Raw genomic sequence first — 24,837 nt, forward strand, 5'->3', positions numbered from 1 at the left:
TACCTACCAACTAATAGGCTACGAGCCTCACCTTCATCTAGTTAAAACCCCTCCTAAATATCGTAGCTAGAAACAACCTACTTAGATACTTGTAGGCCTAAAAACCCTACACGTCTTATATAGCCCTTCGGGCTGAAAAAGGACGTTAAAGTAGAATAATAATAATAATAATAATAATAATGTCACGTGCGAGGAATATGATTGAGAGGGCGAAAAAAGTGGCTTTTGAGGATCAGATTATAGTATTGCTTCGTTACAAGTCATGATCTAAATAGAGTAATAGAGAGAGAGGATTACGCCCGTTACAAATCGAACTGTTATGCTTAAACCTTCTCGGCCTTGCTGGTCTCATCAACCATCTCGACTGCCCTGGCACCCCCCTTCTCGCTCTGGATGCTTCCCGTCTCGATGTCCTTGACAGGCTCAGCGTTTGCGCCAATAGGACCGGCTTCTTCGAAATGACGGCCCTTCTTCTCTGGTCCCAAAGCAGTAGTCACTGCGATGCCAATGACAATGATGGCAGTAGCAACGCCCATGACGGGTCCGTAGGCGGGAGATGCAGTGCCCTTTGACGTTGTGATCATGGTCGACTCAGCAATTGCGTTGACGATCTGGGCCGAGGGCGAGGAAATCATGTTGCCGAGTTGGTAGGTGATGCCGACAAAGGAAGAGCGGAATGCAGGCGGGGACAGTTCGCTCAAGTGGATGGGAATGACACCCCAGGCACCTTGCACGAAGAACTGGATCATGAAGCCGGATGCGGAGAGGCCGCGCTCAGTGGTAGGCAGGATCCAGGCGGGAATGAGACAGCCAGAGATCAGGGCAGCGCAGACAATCATTCGGCGGCGACCGAACCACTGCGAAGTGTATCCGAGGATTGTGCCACCAACACAAGCGCCAGTCTTCATGAGGATAGAGGCGCGGGTAGCACCAGCGGGGCTGAGGTGCTTCTGCTGCTTCATAAAGGTGGTGTAGCTGTCCTGGCTGGTGTGGGAGTAGTAGTTGAACTGTAGTCGTGTTAGTGGTCGTGTCCAGATTCAAACGCTAAAGAAGGCCAACATACCCAGGTCATCAGGATGATGCAGTAAACGCACATCTTCCACTCGGTGCGAAGCATTTCTTTTGTTTCTGCCCAGAAGGCGCCGGGAGCTTTCTTGGTGCCAGATCGCTTCGCTTCGAGGAACTGCTTGGACTCGGGGAAGAAGACTCGGACAAGACCGACAGCAATGGAGAAGCCGGCGCCAACCCAGAAGACAGTCTTCCAGGTGTTGGTCGCATCACCGACGCCCAGGTTGGCGCAGGCGGCGATGACATAGCCAAACGAGTAACCCTGCTGCAGGATACCGCTCATGAGACCACGGGCATTGACACTAGCACTGTCAGTATACGAAGGCAAGAAGAAGATGAGCTGGAACTTACGGGCAGTTCTCCAGCGCCATGGAAATTGCGTTTCCGTAGACACCTCCCATGAAGAGACCGAACAGACTGCGGACCGCCAGGAACTGCTGAAAGGTGCCAGCATAGATGGTGGCCACCTGGAGAAGACCAAGGACAATCATGTTGACAACCATGGGCCATTTGCGGCCAAACTTGTCTCCAGCCACACCAAACATGGCAGCGCCGACGGAGCGGAGAAGCAGTGTCAGAGTAATGGCCGTCGTGATGGAAGTGTTGGTCGTGTGGTAGTATTTGGCGAGCTTGGTGGTCTGGATCGACAGGGCGTGGAAGTCAAAGGCATCAGCCGTCCAAGCGAGAAACCCAACGGCAAAGTACAGCCAGTCTTTCCATCCCAGCTGGGCGAAGAGGCTGATTGGGTTCTTGAGAGGCTCCGGCTTCTGCCACTCGCAATGCTCCTCGCCAAAGTCATTGCGAACGACGACACGCTGGTCCCAGGTGAACAGGTCCTTGAGACTCTGTTTGGCGGTAGGGATGACTCCCTTGGCCAAGGGGTCTGCGGGGCGGTTGGTGCTCGCCATGGTGCTCGGTATGCTTCAGCAAAGAGTCGGGGGAAGCGTGGAAGAAGAGAGGGCCCTGTGTGAAGAAGCACAAAGCCACTGGCGATGGTCTCTGCATGATGGGGCGCGGGGAAGTCTTATATATAGCCATGTGTTTTGCTGCCGGGCGCCTTCAGTCGTCTCGATGCTATCGGGGCCCTTGTCGGCATGTCGCTGCGTCTGATGCGAGCCAAGCGGTGCCAAGTTGCGGGCTGCAATGGTCGTTGGGAGACGCAGAGTGAATGCAACCATGTCGAGGCTGCCAAGACGCCCACGGTGCCCTAAGCAATTGTGTGGAGCCGCCTAGCGCAAAACACAGCCAAGGGGGCAGATAATGATCCGGGATGACACCAGACGCATCCCGGGCGACGTTGCTGAGGAGAAGAAGAAGAAGTGGGTGTGTTGATCCTTTGCGGGCCAGACGCCGTTGTGTCGTTTTTCCCCGTGGGGTCCGTTTTTTGCTTTTCCCACTCTCTGGTAGCTTTGCGCAACTGCCGGTACGTACTTAGCGCAACCGCCGCGAGCCCTCAACACTGCACCGCAACACCACGACCGCGAGCGACACCAAGAACAAACAGCGTGCTTATGGGCGCTCAAGCTTTGCGCGCACCACAGAAGCTTGTCGCGATACGACCTGGCAAAGAAGCTTCACACCGGTCAGGTCAGCCACCCAACTTGGCAAACGACCCCGCAGTCAAGCCGTGCCGCCGCGGAGACCAACCACCAACCCACCAACCTCGTCGCAGGCCAAGAGGGGGGAAGCAGCTCATGAGACAGCCAAGAGGGCTCGTCGTCAGCCGAGCCTTCTTGGAGCGGGCTTCTTTCAACGCCCGCCGCGTCGCCTGCCCAAAGGCGCAACAAAGACGCTGTGCCGCGTCTCCCTAGCAGCCACTCAGACGCTCCACACAGGCGCCTTGTGGCTTCACCAGCACCTCCAACTCTCGTCAAATGACCTGTGGGGGGCACGAACAAGACTGGCACACGGCGGCGGAGTGGCCAAGAGCATGCGGATACGGCTCGCCTGATGAAGCCTCGAACAGGCATCGCGCCGTCTTCTCCATGGCGGCAACCCCGACAGCGTTTGGACAGGCCAAAACGCACACCCTGGCCGTACCGCATCCTTTGCACCAGGACAACTCCGACGTCAAACGCCGATATGGACCCTCTTACTCGCCAGCCACTCCGCACTTGGCCCGTCATGGTTTACCGGTTGCTGTTCTTGGAGCCCTCAACACTCTCCGATCCCGGACTTAGGTAGCGGTTCTAAGGCAACCTCGAGGGGTTCGTCGACGTCCTGAGTCGCCGCCGCCGAGAAGGTGCCTAGACGCATTCCTTCGTGCAACTCCAGGCGTCGAAAAGGTAAACTGTCAGCTTTCCCCCGCAGGGGGGAGAAGAATGCAAGCCAGCCATGCCTGCTGGTCCCGTCCGGTGTGCTCAATCAGAAAGGGCGTCGTCGGAAAGTCGCCCAAAAGGTATAGATCCATGTGTAAGGCGATACTGGGCAGAACCCGATCCTGGATTAGCTGCCGCACTACCAGCCTGTCTTTGCAAATTTCTGGGCCAAGTGACCATGTGGAGACGGCAAGTATGCCGTGAACGCATCGCAAAACCCAGCACCCAATTACTATCTGCCCTGCGTTTGCGGCTCTGTCATAAGAGCCTGACGATCATCCTTGACCGCGGCCGCAACGTGGCACGGCTATCCGGCTGCGCCCCGACGGGCATTATCCACCGCCGTTCCGATATCACTTCTTCTGGGCGATATCTGTGCAGGCCAATACGGACGAAGCGCCATGGCATGGCGCCATCAAGAATCATAATGAAGTCTGAATATCCAGCAAGCGGAGCAAAACGGCGGAGAAGCTGACCAAGAGGCACGTGGTCAACGTTTAGACAATATCACCATGCGTTCATTAGTACCAGCACAGTGGATATAACTGCACTTGAGCTATAATGGCGCACATTGGCAAGCGACTACACATCTCGGCAGTTTCAAGTCCTCGGGCACAAAACCAGGCGCATGGAGTTGACTCCGTAGACGCCAGGGCCTAGAATCGTCAATAACAACGTCTAGCTGTGTCGATCCCCGCGCCGTTCTACCCCCAGTCCAATCAATATCACCTGCCAGATAATATACACGAGAAACATGGAGAACAAAGCCATGACTCAGTCCCGCCGAGTAGTCTTCGCCCTCTTCACCGGCCTCTGATCACGTCTGCTCGCCTCCAACATCACCCTCTTCCTCTCATTCTGCTTCAAATCCGCCTTTGTAGCTCGCAGCATCTTCCCCGGGTTTCCCACCACCAGCTGCACACCACTGCCCGCAAACATGCCATCACACTTGCTCTTGGAGCGCGCCAGCACTTCAGCAATCCTGTCGATGCGCTCCGCAAAGCTCCAGTCCCGCGTCCGCTTGACAGCTGTCCAGAACTTGCGATCGCAGCTCAAAAACGCGTCGCTGGGACCGAGCCTGTGTAGCTTCTCAGCCTTGGCTAGTATCACCCAGCACAACGTCTCCTTGGCGGCGGGCGAGTAGTACGTCGACACGCCTTTGACAGGGTCAAACCACCGCTTCCGGAACTTTGCGCCACGCGCCCCAATCGTCTCGTGCACGCTGTTGAGTGCGGTGAGCAGCTGGCTCACGTAGTCCTGGCGTTCGTCGTCGCTCTGGGGAAGTGTAGTGTCGTTTGCACGACACCGCCAGTCTACCTGCGGAATGGCAGCCCGGGCTTCTGCGAACGACGCGTACATGGGTTCCCAAGCCTGCTGTCTCGCGGTGACTCCAGTGTCGTTGACATGGGACCCAGCATATATCATTGGCGCCGTTTCCACGCCTCCCTGCATCCACGGCTGCATCGCTGGCTGCGCATAGTCGTGCGCCTGCGTCACAAAAGGATTGTATGTCCACTGCACCGGCTCCCGCTCCAATCCATGCAGCCCGACAAACTGGACGTCGCCCAAACACCACTGATATTCTAGCACAAAATATTAGTCTACAAACGCCTCACAAGAGTTAACTAGCACACTTACCACTCCCATTCCATCGATAACCCGGACCAGACATCTGCTGCGCATCCCGCTGCTGCTGCTGTTGCTGTTGGTAAAAAATTTCCAACTGACCTTGCTCATCGCATCCCGAAAACGCAGATATCAAATCGCTATCCCATGCTTCCGCACCGCTTACTCCCTGCTGTGCGTAGCGCGTGCGAGGCAGCGCGTCTGTGTGATAACCGGGCATGTATACCTGACTATTATTCCATGAAGCCATGTTATCTTAACTGTGGTGTTGGTGTTGATGTTGGTGTTGCAATCTCGATCTTGCGAGTAAGTAAGTGGTCTTATTGTGTTGTTGTGTTGTTGAGTTGAGCTGGTTGAGTTGGGTTGTATGTTTAGTCGCAACACCAACCAGAGGGGGAAAAACACGTCGACGCCCTGATATACCCGCGAGAAATGGCCCTGTGAATGCATGTGGCGCGGTCTCGGAGTGAAGGCCATACTAGCGTGTGGCTGAGCGGGGGGTTTTTTTTCAGCCTGTGAATGGGTGAGTGCTGTAAGCTTCTGGAACGGAGGTGAAGGCAAGGGAACGGAGTATGTGGAGAGAGGAAGAAAGTATGTGCATATCAGATGAATTATCATGCGGGTGCTATGTAGTAATGATCCAGCTAGGTATTTCTCTGTACCAATGAAATCCTTGTCACGGTCAAAAAAGAAAAGAAAGACCCGTGTACCTTGGGACACCAAAAAAAAGTGCACAATGAACATACAGCAAGCATGAGCCAGAACACCAGTACTAACACTTTTTTCCTGTTCTTCTTCCCACTGCCTATCATGCATTCACACCTTGCACACACACATGCCATCTCTGAGCCCACCAAACAAACGCATACCGCAAACACTCGCGAACAATGTAATGCAAAAAAAAAAATAATGGGAAAAAAATGGGAAAAGTACACGTGAGACATCCGAAAAAAAATTTCACAGCGTGTAGCCAGGGAAGCACAGTCACCATCATGATTGATGGCACTAAATGTGATTGATCAAGAAGCTAAAGCTAAGGTCGCATAACTATGTAAGATTCCGTACTGGATTTCAAAAGCGCCATGTAGAAAGAATGTCGTGCGGTTTTTTTTAATTTTTTTTTACTTTACTGTGGAAACAAATTCCCCGGAGAGAAGATAAGTAAGTGGCTTGTATAAGAAAAAATCGCATATGGAAAAAAAGGGGGGGGGGAGAGAGAGAGAGATGGGGATGGGAAAATGGGTTGAGATTGGAAATTTAGATGGGAGATGGAAGGTGGGCAAAGGGGAAGGATAGATGGGGGAAATTGGATATGTTGGGGTGTTGTTGTTGTTGTTGTTCGGGAGTTGGTATTGCATAGGTTCAAGAGGGGTATTTTGAGAAAAGAGCAAGAGTTTACTTGTAAGATTGGACGGCCATTTAGCTAGGTGCTGTGAAATGTGCTGATATAGCTCAGGGTATTTCGGCTGGCACGTCACGACAATTGAACTATTCTTCGCCTTTGTCACCTTCACCTTCTGCCCTCTTGATGGCACCCTCATCCTTCCTCTCATCTTCCTTCTTGTCTTGCAGGTCACCGTATGGATAGTGTTCCAAACCATCATCCAGATCGATTTCCAGACCACCTTCTGCCTCGAAATCCGTATCATACTCTCCATCATCCTCGTTCTCCTCGCTCCCCTCTTCGTTCACCCCCCCCGCTATCCCCACAGCACCCCGCCTCTTTGTATTCTGCTTGAGATTCATCCTAACCTGCGCAACCAACAAAGGCGGGATTCCAACCGCGACTTCCAAGCCCTCAAACCGCAGCAGCAACTGACACCGGACTTTACTCAGTCTTAACAGTTTACAGATACTGTCGATCCGCTGCGCAAAGGTAAAGCCATGGTACTTGTGCACTTGCTCTAATTTTCCCGTGTCGAAGATGTTGAGACTACGTGGACCCTTCGTGTGTAGGTCCATGGCCATCTCGAGGAGTAGATGGCAGCATGTTTCGACATCTCCTCGGCTGTAGCATGATGTGTTGTTGGGGATTCCCTGCCACCGGGTGACGAAAGCATCGGTGTCTTCGCGGTCAATACACGAGTCTATGTCGACAAAGGCATCGAAAAGCCGGCGGATGTAGGCGGCTCGGTCCGTTGGGTTCTGGGGAAATGTGGCGTCATATGGAGGAACTGGATAGTCGTGGGGAATGCCATCTGTGTCGAGTGCTTCCATTGCTTCGTCAAGGTTTCTGTATCGAAGGCCATGCTTTGGGGGAGGTCGGGCAGGAGCAGGAGCAGGTGGAGGTACAGGTTCCGCGAGCATAGGTATAACTTCTGGGCCTTGGGTTGCGCTAGGGTTCTGCATTAGAGCAATAGGTGATAATTGTATCTGCGCTGCTATTAGGAGGGAAGCTGCCGGTTGTCGGAACCCGATGTGTCATGCAAGAAACAAACCTTCTCCTGATTGTTGTCTTGTTTTCCCTGTCTCTCCAAGCTTCGAGGCTGTTGGGAAGACCTGAGATTGTGCTAGAGGCTGCGATACAAACTGGTGAAAAAAGTGTGGCGGAACAAGTACAAACAGGGTGGTCATGCCTGGTGGTTGCATCGTGGTCCAATGTGCTGGCTGACCAGATCCTTGAGATTCGTCATTATCAGCTTTACGGGCATCGTGGGAGGGCCGGAATTTCACCAAGTCCGTATGCTCAGGCTGTAGGTTGAGCGAGTCAATTGGGTTTGTTTGGTCTTTCTGGCGGAGAGCGGTGGCCGGTAGCTGAGGCATATGCGAACCAACATTAGGAGTATTCAAATCATGATCATCTTCATCAAGAATGACCGGGTTATTCCTTGAACCTGGTGGCTGGGACGCTCCCAGTGCGCAAGGTACAGCGTCCAGATTTGAGAGGGGATCGAAAACATCAATACCAGCCACTTCCTGATCGTTTCTGCTAAGGATGTTAGGGTCCGTAGGGGTTATAGTAGGTTTGGTATCCGAATCATCGGCGGGCTGATCCTGGACATGAACGCTTCCGTCAACTCCTATCTGATCGAATCCCAGATCTTCTATTCGTTTGTGGGTCTCTGCCGAGAGGCGAGGTTCAGTCATTCGGTTCTCTAGCCGGCATTGATGAACCTTTAGTGAAGGAGTTGGTAAGGGTTGGAGTTGAATGTCGAATTCGCGGTTGAACATCCAGACGGAGAATTGCCCAGGTGTTTCCGCATGGTCGAGATACTGAGGCCGCCTCGACACTGTGAAGTTGCGTGTCCCGTGCAGTCGAGCATTGCGTCGAATGTATTGTCTATATAATTTTCACTGCTCTACCGATTGAAGGTGGAAATAGGAGTTCACTGAACGAACCAGAGGTTCGGCCGAAAATATGGTCTGCGAACGTGAGGAGTCAAGAATGTGCATGTGAAGGTATGATGGCTGAGCAAGGATCTAGCCTTGTCGACACCGTCCGAGTAGGAAATGCAAACTTGTTAGAAGCTTGCTTCAGCGCATTTTTTTTCTCATTCGTAATGTTCTAAGAACGAAGAGTAAGGAAAATGAATGAACAGGACTGCAGGGTGTCGCCATGACTGTTCTCAGATTGTCCAGCCTCGTGTCGGCATGGCATAGTCCCGCAATGAATGCAGAGTCATGTACGGAAGGTGGTATATGCAGTCTCGATTAATGATGCGGCCGTGTTTCATTGAGGATTGGGGTCAGTGACGTTCTGCGTTACGTCCGTGGCGATGACCAAGAGGGGCAGAAGGTTCCCTCGGAGTTAACGCGGCTTGGCATTTCTCGCGCTTTCCACCAGCAAAACGTCATCCATGCATACTTACCCCGTTTGCCTATATCATCACCTCCGCGTCTTTCCTTTGGCCGCCACCAACAGCGCATAAGGCTACTCACACACCATGGCTTCGCTCCTACGGAGGCCGTTCGCCATCACGGCGACATTGCGACAAGCAACACACAATTCTCCGCAATCCCTCTCGATCCGCGCTTTCCACAATACGCCTCTCAAGCAACATCCCCACTTCTTCCGTCGTGCGAAGCCGACGGTATCGACATCGCAAAATGTATCCAGGTTCCAGCAAGCTTTCCGGAGGGGCTACCAGCAGACTGCGTACAATCCCGTGGCACAGGGCGACTTGCGCCAGCGTCTGCTCTACGGCGCTGGCATCTTTGGCGCAACCCTTCTAGGCATCAACATGATCTTCAACCGCGAGACACGTGAGGATGGCGGCATGCCGCCCTTTGAGCGCGAGTACCTCAACGACACGTTTATGCACACTGGCCTTGGTATTGGAATGATTGGTATTGCTGCGCGCGCCCTGCACATGAACGGCTGGAGCTTCAGGCTCATGAGCGCGAACCCATGGCTTGTACTTGGTGTTGGACTCGTCGGTAGCATTGGAACCATGTATGGCACTATGGCAACGAACCCCAACAAGTAAGTGTTCACCAGTAATTAACAAAATTGGTCATGGAGGTGCTGACAAGCCTTAGCTACGTTCAAAAGTACGCATTCTGGACTGCCTTTAACGGTACTCAGGCTCTTCTGCTGTCGCCACTCTTCTTCATGCACCCCGCTATCCTCGCACGCGCCGGACTGTACACGGTTGGAATGATGGGTTCCCTTGCTTTCGTTGGCGCCACGGCAAAGACTGACAAGTACATGTACCTTGGCGGACCGCTACTTGCTGGTGTCGCCATTGTCGCGCTCTCTGGTCTTGCTCCCATGGTCGTCCCAGCGACCGCTGCTCGCACTCTGATGGTTACCGAGAATCTCTGGCTGTACGGTGGCCTCGCCGTCTTTGGTGGCTTCACTCTGTACGACGTCCAAAAGGTGCTGCACCATGCGCGCATGGCCGAGCGTGGCTTGATTCCCAAGGATCCCGTCAACGAGTCCATCTCGCTTGAACTGGACTTCATCAACATCTTCATCCGAATGGTGCAGATTCTTGGCATGCAGCAAAACAGGAGGAAGTGAAGGATTCGGGTGAGACGATATGTATATACGGGAATAACGGTTATGGATAACCTGCTTAGTTATTCTCCTTGACGCAAGTTGTGTCATTGGTATTTCGACATTAGCTGTACACTACTCCTCTCTTTCTTGAACCTCCTCTATTACCGTGCAAATGGAATTAGCAACAAAATTGAAATACGCTTCATGAAACAGTCTATGCACATGCAAACTGCACTGTCGTTCATCCTCATATCCTGCGAACCGTCCAGCGCACAGTCTTCCCGCTGTTGTTCTGACCCACGTCGCTCGTCAATGCAAGGCCGATACGTTGGAACGTGTGCTCATCGGCTAGAGCGTCGCTCAAGAGAATACGTTGAATCAGCCTTGAGGCTCTTTGAAATGGTCCTGTAGATCAACATACTCTTGATACCCTTGCGCACGCGCGGCGGGGTCTCAGGCTCAGACTCGGGCGTCGGTGGCGGCGGCATTCGCGGCAACGCAGTCAGACCCTCGTCGTCTCTGCTCGTCGTGTGGACCAATCTGGCACGTGCAGTTCGCGGCGGCGAGTGCAACAGAGGCGGAAACGGCATCTTGACCTTTTCAAACTCCACCACATGTTCCTTGATGTTACTAACAGCCTCATGGTACATGCTCGTGCGGCCTCCTGTCTCGGCCGGCGGCGTACTAGTTTTCGGAGTGGGCGCCGTGCGATTTGCAGCAGGCGGTGGCGACACTTTGCTACGCGTGTCTCGAACCAGCTTGGGAGTCGACCGAGATATATGACACACTTCTGGGGCGTCGTCGTACACGGGGTGGGGAGCAACTGGAGCCTGAGGAACCGTCTCAAGCAAGTCGAAGTTGAAGTTGAAACCGGAGAAGCGAGTAGGTGACTTCCAAAACTCAGGCTTGGTGGGGGAAGACTCGAGCTCGTGTGCGTGTGTCTGGTGCGTATTCCATGATTGCTGGTGGGCTCTGTCATCTGGTTTTCGAGTCGTCGTCGTTGTCGTCGCCATCGTCTTCTTACTCGGGGGCTGCGCCTCCTCCTGGCGGGCTGCTGCGTTCTGCTTTGCGCGTTGCGCGCTCTCCATGTTTCTGCTGTACAAGGCGCCTTCGAGCTGGAGGATCCGCAATTGCATCTCAATCATGGCTTTCCGCTGGATCTCGAGTTCGGATTGGAAATTGTGGACCATTTCCACGAGTGTGCGGTTCGTTTGCTGGAGTTGAGTCTTGGTTGACGAGGAGCGCGAGGGGTGCGTTGACTTTGAGGAAGAATGTCGTGAATTTGCTGTGTGATAGGCAGAGGCAATGGAGCCTTCGGGGCCATTGAGCATGTCCAGCATCGTTACACCCGATAGATTTGCCTTGTGACTTGGGTGTCTGGAATATCGGCTGCCGTCCATATAGCCGTGATGCTCTGGATGGGGTATATCTTGGAAAGCAGCTGCAGTGGCCATGTTGACGTAGGTGTATGATGAAGGAACTGAAGCGGAAAAGAGGAGGGATCAGTGCGAGTAAAAGAAGGTCGCTATTGACCAGCCTCAATACCCATCCTGTGGTTTCAGAAAAGAAGCAAAATATTGTCAGATTGATCACAGATCCGCTCGCCTCGCGGCTGCCATTGCGCTGGTGATGAGCATGGCGGCTGTGGCATTCCCGGCGAAGGCCCCAAGAGATGCCGGCGTGAATGACTGCATCGCTATTGGCTGGACATAAGTTGTCAGGCTTCTCTCAACCGCGTAGCGCCATCCCGCGTGTGCGACACGGTCGATAAAACAGCATAAGACGCTGGTGTCGGGGAGGTCCTGGCGTTGTGCGTTTCAGTGGTTGAGTGATCATGTTTCAGTCAGCGAGAAAGGGACAGTTAGCCCCCAGCCATGTGGCAAATCGGCACCAACGCTATGTCGCGTCGGGCAAGGAGGGCTATTCCCATGGGCAAGCCTCGCTCCTCCACATTCACCATTCTTTTGTGCACTCGCGTTTCTTTTGCCAGAGCTGAACAGGTCGTCTTTGCTTTTGCCTCGTGGTAGTGATAATTTGAGGGCTAAGCGAGCAATATTCGTTCAGCTGCAGTGGCTACATCGGGCCTGTTGAAGCATTGACAAAGTGCCAACTCTTAGTTGACCATGAGCCAAGACCACGCCAAATCCCCAATCCGCATACCCCTGATGGCATTCTTGACAAGATTTGGCATGCTAATCTTGGATTTGCCTTTGTGGCTTGATCGCTCAACCAAACCTTCCGTTTTCCCAGAGCTCAGATTTACTGGACGCGTAGCACAAGTTCCCAGAGGGACACACAAGAGTTTCTTCTGATCTTGGGGCTTCATTCCATCCATGAGTTTGTCTAAGAAAAAATCCACTGACGTAATACTAGGATCACGCCAATTCACATGGTAGAACAAGGCCAAGTGACGCATGCGCTTCAATATAAGGGTCCAAGCAATACACTGTAGGCGAGAACATTGATACCTTGCATTACCAGTAATACCAGTATTATACATCACCGAATCAAGGTAGTACATTCTCAGGCGAATATTGGCCGCGGAAGTCAAGCTTTGTTTCGCATCGCGCCACACCCTTCTTAGTCCTTCATGCCATCAGTAGACCCTGTTTTACGCTTCATCGGCAAGACACTGCAAGATGTTCTGGCAACATTTGCAGTTTTCTTCGTACCGAATGATTGAACCTTGTCAGCACGGCCCCGCACGTAACATGTTCCTACTTCCATTACTCGGGTTTTGGGACTGCCAAATAAAGCACCTCGGTTGCAGTACTGCAACTGATGACAAACTCAATTGCTATCCTACCCATGGAGCCCCACCTCCCGGCCATGTTTTGAAACATCTACGTAAGCTGCTTTGGATAGCATTGCTAGTCGTGGGGCTAGCCTGATTTCCAAGGCTGAATACAGTTTTGCTCATAGTAATCACTTCATGGGCAAACCATGAACCGGGCTGTGTCAGTGGATGTCGCGAAGCTATGTGTTGGTGCACATCTTCAACGTTTACTGGAAACATGCAGCAGTTATGAGTGATGCTGATAGAAAGGCACAGGCTCCATGGCGGCTTTGTCAGATGCACGCCTTTCCTTCTACGCATTATACCTGATGTCATGTTTTTTCTCATCCAAGCACAGCATTCTGGATAGTCGTAGTGCTTTCTACTCTCGCCAAACAAGACTGTAAACAACACCCAGCTCTGGTAACAGACTTTCGCTGAAAATTGGGAGGAAAATGATTGCCCTTATATCAGCAACCAATCCCTTCGTGAGCAATGTCAACCGCAAGAGCGGCTCTTACAATCTTAATAAGCTCATATGAATTTTCCAGCTGGGCAACTCCATATAAAGTAGGATCATGGTGATTTCTCCAGCAGCGATGTCATTGGGGATACCACACAAGTTTCAACATTCATTGCTTGCGAAGATCGTCCATTAGCACGTCTGTGCATACGAGAAATGGAGTTACAGTTGCCATTGGACTGCTTTCGAGACCTAAATAAAATTGACAAGTAGGACGGGATCATTTCGTATCCTTGTTTTCCAGTTGCTGTGTTCTTCCGATATGCGAACAGACGTGACAAGCACAGCTGTCATCATGAGGCTGATGCGTGAAACAGAATTGCCGTTACTGAATAAGCCGTCGTATGAGCCCATATATCTGGTCCGTTTTCGCCTGTCATCATCATTTCAAATGGTCTTGACGGCTCGGTCGTTCTTTGATGCACGTGTCACAATGGCCTAGCCTAGCCATCCTCCTATTCCTCTCCTAGCTGGAAAGGGTTAGACGAATCGCAAAGACCTTTCACTGGAGATACTAAGAGCCCCGCTTCACGACGACCGATAACACAAGACGAAATAGGCATCTATATAGCTTCATGGCCCCCTATAAAATCCCCCAGTTTTCGGCAATGAACCCGGATTACTGCTCAGATGAACGGCACGGTACAAGCAGACTCCCTTCCGTAATCACGGCTAATTCCGCTAACGTGTTTTACAAGCGAGCGCCGCGTACAAGCGAGCGCCGCACCCCACCAAACCTGCGCACCTCTATAAGCCTGTAGTTCCACCACAATATAGTTGTTTTACTGTATATTAATATAATAGATTAAGCAGTACCTAGAGTATCTTTCTTGCACGTACGCGAGTTGTGGCCAGTTTCTCTACACCTACTGCAGCGCGCCAAAGCCTGGCGGCTGACACCTGATCGCTCTCCTCCCTGACGCTCTTCATGAGCAATCTGCTGATTAGCCTCACGCTGAGCAAGTAGATCCTCTCTAGCTCCCTTTGTTAGCACTCCATGCTTCTGTATCCGCTTCTTTTTACGCTGCCTACGCTTTGTTGCTGCCTCGTTAGCCCTCTTAAGGCTGGCGATCTGATCGCGCATTAGCTTAGCCGAGAGCATTATTCTCTCTGCCCCCTTCTTAAGCTGGCCAATCGCCGCAATAATTGACGCTGGTGACGAGCTCTTATGCCGCTGGACCTGATCACGTATTAGCGTTGATTGGGCTTCAAGCTCGCGTACGTTGCTTGGGGTACGAGCCTGCCAGACGGCCTCTGCAAGAGCAGCTACTGGAGTAGGCGTACGCAGCTGTACGTCAAGCTTTGATAGAACAGTGTCTAGCTGGAAAGGAACAAGGCCTGCGCCTTAAAAGGCTGAGCAGATATTGGCTGCCGTGAAGGATCAATCGAAGGCTACCTTGAACGCTGGCAGAAACTCAAGCTTGGTGATATGGTTGATGTGGTTGCGTATCAGGCTCTCCACCTCACGGCTGTACGCGCGCTTTAATGGCGAGAAGCAGCCAACGTCAAGAGGCTGGAGTAGGTGAGATGAGTGAGGCGGCATACAGAGCGTATAGATATTGTTTGCCTTACAGAGCTCTTGGAACTCAAGTGACTAGTGGCTCTCATGGCCGTCAAGAATAAGCAGCCGGCGTACCCTAACAACCTTGCCATCCGTATGCTTAACAAAGTGCTTTAGCCACTCAACTCCTAGCTCATTAGTCGTCCAGCCGTTGTCGCTAACTGCGATCGCCTAGTCGCGTAGGATCTCTGTCTCCTCATACTAGGCAGATAGGTGATGCTTGCTAGTAAAGATAAGGAACGGTGGGATAGACCAGCCAGCTGCATTGATCCTAGCGATAAACGTTACCCACTCTCGGCCACCTAGTTGAACAGCCTTTGGCCGGCCTCTTCTCTCTAACGCTGTAACGACTAGCTAAGTCGCGATCTTGCCCATCATAAAGCCCGCTTCGTCGAAGTTGTAGACGTCTTCGTCACAGATGCCGTACTTAGCCTTTGTCTTCTCCACAAGCTCAAACCAGCTCTTGATTAAGACTGGATCTTCACACAAGGCTCTCTGCCTATCGTACGCTCGATTAAAACGCGTTGTAAGACTGTCAGTACGCTTGACAAAGTTGCGCGGCCAGTGGACGCCAACCTGGCCAGCGCCGCGCGCAGCCAGCAGTCTATCAGCCATATCTCGCACAGCTGCATAGGTAGGCGAAAATCCACGTAGATCCAGATTAAGTACATGATCAATTATCACCTGCTCTTCTAGCTTGGTAAGCTTCTTTAAGTTGGGCTGGCAATCGCGTCGGGCAGGCTTGCCGACGCGTCGGCGGCGGATTGTTCGTTCTGACACGTTATAGATAGCAGCAGCACTGCGATTACTCTGTATCTAACCAGATTCAATAGAGGATATAGCGAGCTAGATATCTACTTCATTTAAAGCTAACTGACTAGCGTTGCGTTGAGCCATTATGTATTGAGATGAGAGAGGTGCACAAAGTTGGTGGGGTGCGGCTCTCGCTTGTAAAACACGTTATGGATGAATATTACTCATATAGTACTCTCTTATCGCAACACCAGGACTAATATCACGTTATATGCTATGCACTACCATGTACATATTTTAGGTAAATTCCAATCGAGCTGCGCCACATGTACTAGAGCGAGTAACCGCCGTACGCCTATATAAATTAATTGTAATCAACATGCCGGATCTCGCAACACGAGGCGCGCACCAAATTGTGCAAGGCCCACCTTACCCGAATAGCTAGCACCGGTCTTATATGCTGACATGGCCCCACAATAGCATGACTTATAGAAAAGCACCTAAACCCCATTACTCTGTGGGGCGATACCAAACCTAATTGTAAATACACTTCCAAGGCTATGAAGAAGAGCTGGAAAATCCTCTTCAAAGACAAAGATGAGCTGCTGGAATCGAAAACAAGTTCATATTCTACGATATAAAACGTTGAACAAGGTAAAGAGGGTTTGTGAATAGAGTGGTCAGATTAGGAGATATCATGAGTTAAAAGGGATTGGTCGGTCTAGTTTCTCACTCACACTACTAGCCAGTCATTCGTCACTCTTACGTTATTGGTAAATATTATAGGTCAGCTGAATTACGGATACGTAGGGCTATGATCTACGTAGCTACACCGTAGCTCTTACTCATCTTGCGGTCCGTACGGGCACCATGCTTCACTTGTTGAGCGAATGCAATAACGGGAATAGAGACAGCCCGAACCGGTAGATCAATCACTAGATCATGTCCATGGTACATGAAATTGTGCTGCGCCCTTTTACAGGGAGAGTATATAAAGAGTAGGGTACACTGCACGTTCCAGAAGGCAGGTAGAAGTCTCCCGGTCGCCACATATAAATTCCCATCATGGTTCAGTTTACACACGCTCTTGCGGCCGCACTGCTAGCGACTGGCGCCATCGCGCACGGTGACGTTAATAAGGAGATCCTAAGGAGGAGAGCCCATCTTGAACACCCCTACCGCCGCAGCGTGCTCGACTGCAAGCGAGATCTCGAGGCGAGTGGATGGGCCCGGAAAAATCTTGAGAGACGTGAAGCCAGACTCAATGAGCTTCGGGTTGAAGCTGGCTTTGCCAAGAGAGATGAATTGGCCCGTCGTGAGCCCCAGCTCTACAACCCAGATGCTAGGACGGCGCAAGGATGTACAACACTCGATCAGGAGCAAACCGAGGGCCCTTACTGTGAGTTCAAGAAAATATGGAATGTGCCAACGCAGACTAGCTAACATTTTGCCAGGGGTCAGTGGCGAACTCATCCGACAGGACATCGTGACAGGCGAGCCGGGTGTCAAGCTTCACCTGGACATCAACGTTATCGACGTTACGGATTGCACGCACGTCGTCGATACCTTCGTAGAGCTTTGGGGAGCTAACTCGACTGGTGTTTACACTGGTGTGCAATCCGTTGTCAACGGTGACGGTTCAGCTTCGTCCCTGTCCTCGAATGCCCTCCGCGGCATTCAGCCAACTGACGCCAACGGCACCGCGAGGTTCATTACCGTTGTTCCTGGGCATTATGTCGCCCGTACGAACCACCTGCACAGTAAGAATCATTCTCGTCTTGCCTCTCTGTCCCTGTTTACTGACGGCTCTAGCCATCATTCACCAGGGCGCAAAACTCCTTCCCAACAACACCATCGAAGGCGGCGTAATCCCTCACGTCGGTCAGTTCTTCATTGAACAGGACTGGTTGGACCGGATTGAGAAGACGGACCCCTACAACACAAACAAACAAAAAGTCGTCCTGAACAAAGACGACGGCCTCTATGTCTGGGGTTTCAAGGGAGGCGACAATCCCAACATCCAGCTCTCGCTTATTGGCGACAAAATCGAAGACGGTCTCTACGGCACAATTGATGTCGGCATCAACTCGACTTACAGGCTCGACCCGTCGCCTGTCAACCAGTGGACAGACCACGGCGGCATACCCGCCGAGGGCAGCCTGTGGAAGGGATACCCCAACCCGGCAACCTGTATTGGATGCCGCCCCCAAAACGATACTGCTCCGCAGTCCTCGTCTTCTCCGTCCCCGTCCCCTGAGTCTTCACCCGAGCCTCCCCATAAGATTGTTGACTTGGACCTCCACATATGATGACTTGGGCGAAAAGAAGAGTCATGTGATTTCAGTTGTGGCGCAAATCCAGGCCAGCCCTCTTGCACGATTAAGCTGTACATAGATACTTAATAGACAGCCAATAGAGTAATACTCATTTCGAACTTGACTTGCAGAAGCGGCATGATGTTGATGATCATGTCCAAGGACCCTTGACCGCACCACTCACACCGCTCCCAAAAAAAAGTGACTGTTGAATAATTACGGCGACAAAAACAGCTAGCTAGGCACAGTGGGCTACGCAAATGTCGGAATCAGGGGCATATTGCCCCACCGGCGCCTTATCTGCACGCCGAACGCTCATATCTCTTTCGTAGCGCCTTGGCACTATGGCCCGCCCCGATCGGTGGGGCTACAAGTATGTTCCTTTACCTATTCGCCGGACTCCAAAGCTATAAATACACGAAATAGAAATAATGACAACGAGTTTATTAATCTATGTGTTTTCTTATGGTGATCAGAGACCCTTGTGGGGTTATTGGGATGCGAGTCCCTGCACATACACTGACCCCGGAACAAACGACTCAGTCTACCTTACTTTTCAAACTTTATTTAACTGACTCCAAAGATGCAGTGTCATGTGGCACAGTCAGACATGTCTGGTGTTTGCTGGATGATGGCACTAAGGCACAGTGTTGTGGCTACGTAGCTGCGAAGTGACTCATAGTGCGCCCAAATACATGATGCAGAATTTATTCAGTCCCTCTTCTCTCACATATGTAGTGGTTGGAAACTCGGATATAGTTCTATCAGATTAAAGGTTGACCGGGGGGATGTCTTCAACACATAATCCGGGCGAGTCAGAGTCTGAAACTTTGATCTACAGTGCCACTGTGTTCTTGGGGAGACTGTGAGTCCTACGCCGATGAACTGGGACTTAATGCATTGTTGTATCGAAATGGAATAAATTAAAATGAGCCAAAAGGCTGGAAAATGGAATATGGAGAGGTGTATATTATTATTACATTGCTTACGTATCCCCCTATAGCCTCATACGCGTCGTCTGATTTGGCATAGGCTGTCCCTTGCCTCGTAACACAAAATAAATACATCCTCCAATACCATCTAAAAATTTGTTTCTGGCAGAGACCAAACTTTCGACTTCACCTCCTTGCAAATAAGATTCTGACGGAACTTTGTATCAATCAAGAAAAACACTGTTGTTTGGCTAATCCAGGGTACAATATCAAGACCCCCAAGCTAAAGGTTACCCGCCAATTACAGCTAGCCGGATAGGCGATACTCGGAACACCTCTCTGGTCGATTGGAGATTCTCCCCACAGCATCATTCTAGGTGCTCATACACATGCTGTAAAATCAGAAGCATTGCTACCTTCTCTTGTCACAAAGTTTGCGTCAATTTTAACGTCCTCGCTCAGCTACCCTACCAACGATGCGTCACTTGCCGGTGATACTGAGCGTGCCGACACGAGGTTTGAAATTAACGACGGTGTCGATGCTCCCGTATACGCTGGTGATGATAAGCTAGTACGTAGTCCGGAGGATGTTACATATCAGTGCTCGATCAAAGGGAATAGGGATATTAAGTGTACCTGGCTGCCGGGCTTTTTATAGGTGACGGTTTATATCGCTGTGGCGGCTTTGTGACCATGTACGAAGTTGGAGTTGATGGAATTTACGACGATAGTTTTGATCGTGAGGTCGTGGTTGTGCAGGGCTACGATGATGTCTTTGGTGTTGGCGAAGGGAGTGGTGATCTGGGAGGTAAGTAGGCATTTTAATTGATAGTTAGACATAGGATGTAACATAATTGTAATCTAGAGAGCACTTCTCAACCATATATTCCTAACCCCCCGAATTCTCACCCTCTTTCTTCGCACGATTTCCTACGAGCGCAAGCCTTACTTCAACAATCAATCTATGCACACCTTGCCCAAACTACTCTCCCCATCAACACCATTGCTTCTGACCCCAAGCTATACAGTCCCACCGTATAAACCCAATCCCACGCGTAAGCGCAGCCACGACGCCACACCCAGGCTTCCAGAAGCCCGAAATTTCCATACACGCCCATGCAAATCTAAACATTGGTAGCGAAGGCATCCGACGTATTTCACGCGTGGCTCGGAAAATAAACGGCGCTGTTATGTGCGGGAGCGGACGCGGGTTAGCGCTAACCTTACGGTAGCACGGATAGTGTCATTGGGCCTCGCGTGCTTTATTTGGTTGCATTAGAATCTAGCTCGTATGCTACTTTGAAGATTGGATATGAGACCGAGAGGCGGTGCTGGGAGGGTTGGCGTATGTGGCGGTATGTGTTTGAGATTACACTATATGGATCTGTTTTGGATGTGCTGTAGAATATGCCATTATGTTATGATCGGTGGATAGCTCACTATTCCAACTCTTTACTGCTGGTATAGTTAAAAATTGCTGTTTAGACACCTAGAGGATGTCGCTGTTATGAATAGATAGGATTAGAGATGTTGGAAGCCTAGATATAGTTTTGAGCAACTATTTAGGACCCTTCTTTTCCCTTTCTTAGGCTGCTTTTCTTGATGTTAGACTGGTCGTACATATGCAGGAACAATGATTCTAGCAACTCCTTGAAAAAGTATGCATGTCTTTTTACAGATTGGTGCTCTAAACAGCGAGGTGGTTGCTTAGATGGTAGAACGTTTTAGCATAAGTATGGAGATATCTCAGCACCCTTTGTTCTTGACTTAGCTATTCTGCCTATTTCCTTCTGATGTACTACATCTATTTATTTGTAACTGTTGCCTTAGTGTTTTTGATCTTGCTAACATCTCATGTCATTACACCTCTAACCAACTATAATAAGAAAATGCCATAAAAATGAGAGCACAAAAACCTCCGAGCCGTTACAATCAAGACTGCAAATCTCACAGCCTCGACTCCAACTGCTTTTTATGTGTCTCCCCATCTTTTCCGGAAAAGTTTATACCGGTGTTGCTCGTTATGGTGCCGCTCATATTGATCATGCGCAGCTTCTTCAGCCTCGACATGGGCTCATCATCGTCACGATCCCGGACGTAAAAGGCCCAGTCAGCCGTGGGATCAATTTCCGTCTGCGAATAGCCGTTACCGAGCCAGTTGAAGCGATTCCCGGTATACTTTACGTCCCAGTCGTCGAGGCGCAGCTCCATGAGGGCTTCCATGTAATGCAGCGTTGAGCCAGGCCAGAGGGCCGTGACAGGGCCGTCTGGACCCAGCGACTTGTACCACGAGCGACAGGAGTCTTCCCAGACGGTTTTCTTCATGAACTCATTCTTGAAAGCGATGAAGTCGTCAATGGCCTCGGCTTTGGGTGCAAACGTCGAAATATTGTGTGTCTGGAAGCGGTCGATCAGCTTGCACATGTAATCGGCCTGTGCTTCGATCGCGCTGAGGACAGGCCCGTTGCCAATGGGGCAGTTGGGGCCGAGGAAGACGAGATAGTTGGGAAAGTCCGCGGCGGCAAGACCAAAGTACGAGCGAGGCTCTTTGGCCCATGCATCTTGGAGATTGATACCGGCGGGGTTGATGACGGGGAAGCGGGACTTGAACGATGTGTTGAAGCCCGTGGCGCAGATGAGCACGTCAACGGGGTACTCGTTGCCGTCGTCACACAGACAGCCACGTTCAGTTATCTCGTTGATTTCACCGTATACTGTATGCACATTCGGTTTGCCAAGGGCTTCGAGGTAGCCCACGCCGGGCGTTAGCCGCCTGCAGCCGACATGCCAATCTGGGATGAGTTGCTCTTGGAGAGTTTTGTTCCCCAATTTTTCTGCCATCTGTTCCCGGAAGTAGGCTTCTGTTTCGTTGTTGATGTTTGTGTTCTTGAGGAAGATGCCGAATTGGCCATTGAGGCCTCGCTCGACGCTCTTGCGGTACTCGAGAAGTACACCGGGCTTAGCGGCGAATTCTAATTTTTCGCTCTCGGAAAAGACGTGCTGCTCAAGACCCTGGACGGGAGAGACCCAAGTAGGCTCACGGATGAAGGTTGTGACTTTCTTGACGTATGGTTGGATGTTGGGTAGCACTTGGATGCCGGACGAGCTGTGAAATTGTCAGTATATGCTGAATAGTTCAATGAGAGAAGACTGACCCGTTCCCGATAAGACCAACATTCCGGCCTGTCAAGTCGATTTTGTCGTCCCAGTTTGCCGTGTGGAGTAATGTGCCTTTGTATTTATCCAAACCAGGGATGGCTGGCCACTGCCAGTTATTCAATATGCCTCCAGCGTTGATCAAGATATCGCAATGGTCATTCACAATCTGGCCACTTCTGAGGTCTTTGACTTGCACATCGTACCCACCCTTCTGGCTCCAGGTTGCACCGATGACCTGGTGTTGAGTCTTTACGTATTCGTGGAGGCCATACTTGTGCGCGAAGTCGTTAAAGTAGGTGTATATCTCTTTTGAACTAGCGTAGACGGCAGACCAGTCGAGTTTGGGCTCAAATGACCACGTATAGTTGTGTGCTGGGACGTCACACGCGCATCTGCAAAGCAAGGTCAGCACAGTGCATTGAAGGTGCGACGTCACCGTGGCCGGCTCGGTAAATGCTGAGTGTGGGGTAAAAGTGGTCTCGTCCCCATCCCCACAGCCAGTTGCTTAGCCGATACTTACCCCGGATATCTGTTTTCGAACCAAGTACCAGAAACCTCTGGGTTCTTCTCGTAGACTTGGAGGCTGTAATTTGAAAAATGTTTTTGCAGCTTGTATGCCATCAAAAGGCCAGAGGCACCGGCACCGATGCACACGACGCGCACATGGCGTTGTGCATGAATTGGGCCTTGCAACCGACGCTGGGCATCCAGTTCGGGTCTGCTTGATGAGGGAACGATGAAACCGTCTGCCATTTTGTAGAGATTGTTCAACTATGAAAATGAGAGAATTGGAGAGAAAAAGGCCGACGAGGTAGAGATTACAAGGCATACAGGGTATTAAAGCATTGTACTGTACGTCAGCACAGTGTCCTTGTAGTCTCGCAGAGTCAGTGTAGACTCATTTTCTCCACGATGCGAGTCAGATGCACTGAATATCAAATCTGGGGTCCGGCTTAGCACAATTGGCATCTGACTGGAGCATCGGATCGTGCAGACGGGTCGTGCTGACAGCCAGCCGTGCGTAACTATGCACGATGCCCAGTCTGGTAAACGGTTTCCGCAGCCGCGCAATCAAGAATTCATTCACCTGACGCTTCAGGGCTAGGCCATGTCAGTCTATCCATGTAAAAAGCGGGGGATTCAATATACCCAGTCGAATGGGGTTCTGCCAAGAAGACTTCACCTAAGGTCTCACTACCGCATGATGGGCAGTGTAAAAGTGACCGCGGAGAAGAAGCGTTGGCCGAGGATTGTCGCAGGACAGGTGTAAAAAGTGTGTGTACCGGTTTAGGAATAGGTGAATTCGTACATGATTACAAGACACTGTATCCGCCGTCAGCCACCAAGGTGGCGCCAATCATGTAGCTAGCCGCGTCCGAGTGCAGAAACGCTATGCAATCGCCAATCTCCTCCATCTCCGAATAGCGATGGATGGGAACTTTCATTCTTTCCGTCTCTATCATGTCGCCTTGACTCATGGATTTCTGGACCAGAGGCGTCAGCACATAGCCCGGGGCTATTGCGTTGATTTTGATGCCTTTATGCGCGAAAGCAAGCGCATCTGCTTTGGTCAGGCCAACAACTGCATGTTTGCTTGTAGCGTATGAGGTTGCTGGGACATTGAGCGGTGGTGCGACCAGGCCATACATGGACGCCACATTGACAATGGATCCACGATAAGACCGGTACGAGTCCGACATTTTCTCTTGTTTCAGCATTTGGCGAATTTGGGCGCGCTGGCATTGCCACACTGCAGTCGTATTCACAGCAAGAACCTTTTCGAAGTCTTCTTTGGATACTTGGTCTGATGTTTTGATGGGACCGCCTATGCCCGCGTTGTTGACCGCATAATCTAGTCGTCCAAATTCTTTGACTGTCTTTTTGACACTATCGTCGATTGCCTTTTCGCTCGTAACATCTAGCTCAAAAGACTGGACTGAGATCTCAGTTGAGATCTTCTTCAGTTCGCTGACTGTTGTCGAACAGGGATTGCGGTCGACTAAAGCAAATGATCGTACGCCTTGCCTTGCAAGAGCATATGCTGTGAATTGTCCAATGCCTTGCTTGAGTCAGTTGAAACTATGCCGAGAACCAATCCAACGCTTTGCCTGGACCTACCGGAGCCGGCACCGGTAATGTATGCAACTCCCTTCAGGGTGAAAGACATGGCAACGGGTAAGATATGATGGTGAGCTACAGATGATATGCTTTTCTTGAGTATTGAATTCTTGCGCGTGTAAATGTGCTCGATTTTTTGACTATTTTTGGCACAACATGTGCTGTTGGATCAATCCAGCATTACGGAAGCTACGGGTGCAGCGATTCTCCATATGGCGGTGTTACAGGAAAGGCTCGTGCGCGGGGTCAGGCGTGCTTCGCGGAAGCCGGATTTGCTTTTCCTGACAATGATGATGAGCAGGATTGAGTCAGGTCTATGACCTATACGGCCTTTTTTGAATACAAATGAACTGGGAGAAGCGCGGAAGATGAACGGGTGAGACGGAGAAAATCGCTCAAGTTTAATTGAGATTGGGCGAGCTCGCCATGCACAGGAGAGGCGCAGTAGGCTCGCCTAGTATCTAGTGTGGCCGTTGCGCAACAAGATTGCTGAATTAGCCTGGATACACGTGCTTGGACGGCATGTTGGGTGGAATTCCCGCTAGGAAGAAGACAAAGAGAAGATGGTAAATTGGTGGCGCGCAACTGTTGTAGTGCACGTGACTTCGTGTTCTTAGCGCGGCTGTGTAAATCATTTGCCACCACACATGCACATCCCCTCACCTCCACCATGCGCAACCCGCCATGCCTCCAACCCCGCACCGAATCGCGCAAACCTCGACGGAACTCAAGAAGCAGCATCGCAA

At 51.1% G+C, this 24,837-nt stretch overlaps 9 protein-coding genes across 9 annotated transcripts; 2 read left to right on the forward strand and 7 right to left on the reverse strand.

Annotated features, from left to right (window-relative positions):
- Window positions 1-220: 220 nt before the first annotated feature.
- Window positions 221-2,199, reverse strand: SETTUDRAFT_162869 (uncharacterized protein). Its single transcript, XM_008027091.1, has 3 exons — window positions 1,420-2,199; window positions 1,064-1,370; window positions 221-1,007 (listed from the first exon to the last, which is right to left on the reverse strand). The coding sequence occupies exons 1-3, from the start codon at window positions 1,974-1,976 to the stop codon at window positions 324-326; spliced, it is 1,548 nt and encodes a 515-aa protein (XP_008025282.1). The 5' UTR covers window positions 1,977-2,199; the 3' UTR covers window positions 221-323.
- Window positions 2,200-4,160: 1,961 nt separating this feature from the next.
- Window positions 4,161-5,262, reverse strand: SETTUDRAFT_30982 (uncharacterized protein; the record flags this gene model as incomplete). Its single annotated transcript, XM_008026820.1, has 2 exons — window positions 4,161-4,969; window positions 5,025-5,262. The coding sequence occupies 2 exons, from the start codon at window positions 5,260-5,262 to the stop codon at window positions 4,161-4,163; spliced, it is 1,047 nt and encodes a 348-aa protein (XP_008025011.1).
- Window positions 5,263-6,719: 1,457 nt separating this feature from the next.
- On the reverse strand, window positions 6,720-7,310 carry SETTUDRAFT_66901 (uncharacterized protein; the record flags this gene model as incomplete). Its single annotated transcript, XM_008026972.1, has 1 exon — window positions 6,720-7,310. A coding segment is annotated over one exon (591 nt), but the record flags the coding sequence as incomplete, so codon positions are not given.
- A 1,561-nt stretch (window positions 7,311-8,871) lies between these two features.
- SETTUDRAFT_162870 (uncharacterized protein) lies at window positions 8,872-10,165 on the forward strand. The gene is made up of 2 exons (XM_008027092.1): window positions 8,872-9,435; window positions 9,492-10,165. The coding sequence occupies exons 1-2, from the start codon at window positions 8,897-8,899 to the stop codon at window positions 9,973-9,975; spliced, it is 1,023 nt and encodes a 340-aa protein (XP_008025283.1). The 5' UTR covers window positions 8,872-8,896; the 3' UTR covers window positions 9,976-10,165.
- A 130-nt stretch (window positions 10,166-10,295) lies between these two features.
- Window positions 10,296-11,408, reverse strand: SETTUDRAFT_30985 (uncharacterized protein; the record flags this gene model as incomplete). The annotated part of the gene is made up of 1 exon (XM_008026821.1): window positions 10,296-11,408. One exon carries the CDS (start codon window positions 11,406-11,408, stop codon window positions 10,296-10,298), a length of 1,113 nt encoding a protein of 370 aa, XP_008025012.1.
- A 5,221-nt stretch (window positions 11,409-16,629) lies between these two features.
- Window positions 16,630-17,962, forward strand: SETTUDRAFT_162871 (uncharacterized protein; the record flags this gene model as incomplete). The annotated part of the gene is made up of 3 exons (XM_008027093.1): window positions 16,630-16,966; window positions 17,022-17,327; window positions 17,380-17,962. The coding sequence occupies 3 exons, from the start codon at window positions 16,633-16,635 to the stop codon at window positions 17,874-17,876; spliced, it is 1,137 nt and encodes a 378-aa protein (XP_008025284.1). The 3' UTR covers window positions 17,877-17,962.
- A 1,518-nt stretch (window positions 17,963-19,480) lies between these two features.
- Window positions 19,481-19,654, reverse strand: SETTUDRAFT_88822 (uncharacterized protein; the record flags this gene model as incomplete). Its single annotated transcript, XM_008027094.1, has 1 exon — window positions 19,481-19,654. The coding sequence occupies one exon, from the start codon at window positions 19,652-19,654 to the stop codon at window positions 19,481-19,483; it is 174 nt and encodes a 57-aa protein (XP_008025285.1).
- Window positions 19,655-20,761: 1,107 nt separating this feature from the next.
- Window positions 20,762-22,726, reverse strand: SETTUDRAFT_153455 (uncharacterized protein; the record flags this gene model as incomplete). The annotated part of the gene is made up of 3 exons (XM_008027095.1): window positions 20,762-21,920; window positions 21,970-22,365; window positions 22,494-22,726. 3 exons carry the CDS (start codon window positions 22,724-22,726, stop codon window positions 20,762-20,764), a joined length of 1,788 nt encoding a protein of 595 aa, XP_008025286.1.
- Window positions 22,727-23,286: 560 nt separating this feature from the next.
- On the reverse strand, window positions 23,287-24,140 carry SETTUDRAFT_87299 (uncharacterized protein; the record flags this gene model as incomplete). The annotated part of the gene is made up of 2 exons (XM_008027096.1): window positions 23,287-24,032; window positions 24,092-24,140. The coding sequence occupies 2 exons, from the start codon at window positions 24,138-24,140 to the stop codon at window positions 23,287-23,289; spliced, it is 795 nt and encodes a 264-aa protein (XP_008025287.1).
- Window positions 24,141-24,837: the final 697 nt, after the last annotated feature.

The sequence above is a fragment of the Exserohilum turcica genome, assembly GCF_000359705.1.
Source record: "Exserohilum turcica Et28A unplaced genomic scaffold SETTUscaffold_2, whole genome shotgun sequence".
Classification (NCBI taxonomy): domain Eukaryota; kingdom Fungi; phylum Ascomycota; class Dothideomycetes; order Pleosporales; family Pleosporaceae; genus Exserohilum; species Exserohilum turcicum.

What these genes read in the sequence shown, in the direction of transcription:
- SETTUDRAFT_162870 (XM_008027092.1), top strand. Translation starts at nt 8,897, where the DNA reads ATGGCTTCGCTCCTACGGAGGCCGTTCGCCATCACGGCGACATTGCGA. An exon ending in ATGGCAACGAACCCCAACAA is followed by an intron (nt 9,436 to 9,491) that starts GTAAGTGTTCAC and finishes GACAAGCCTTAG; the next exon opens with CTACGTTCAAAAGTACGCAT.
- SETTUDRAFT_162869 (XM_008027091.1), bottom strand. Translation starts at nt 1,976, where the DNA reads ATGGCGAGCACCAACCGCCCCGCAGACCCCTTGGCCAAGGGAGTCATC. An exon ending in ATGGCGCTGGAGAACTGCCC is followed by an intron (nt 1,371 to 1,419) that starts GTAAGTTCCAGC and finishes TGACAGTGCTAG; the next exon opens with TGTCAATGCCCGTGGTCTCA. An exon ending in GCATCATCCTGATGACCTGG is followed by an intron (nt 1,008 to 1,063) that starts GTATGTTGGCCT and finishes ACACGACTACAG; the next exon opens with TTCAACTACTACTCCCACAC.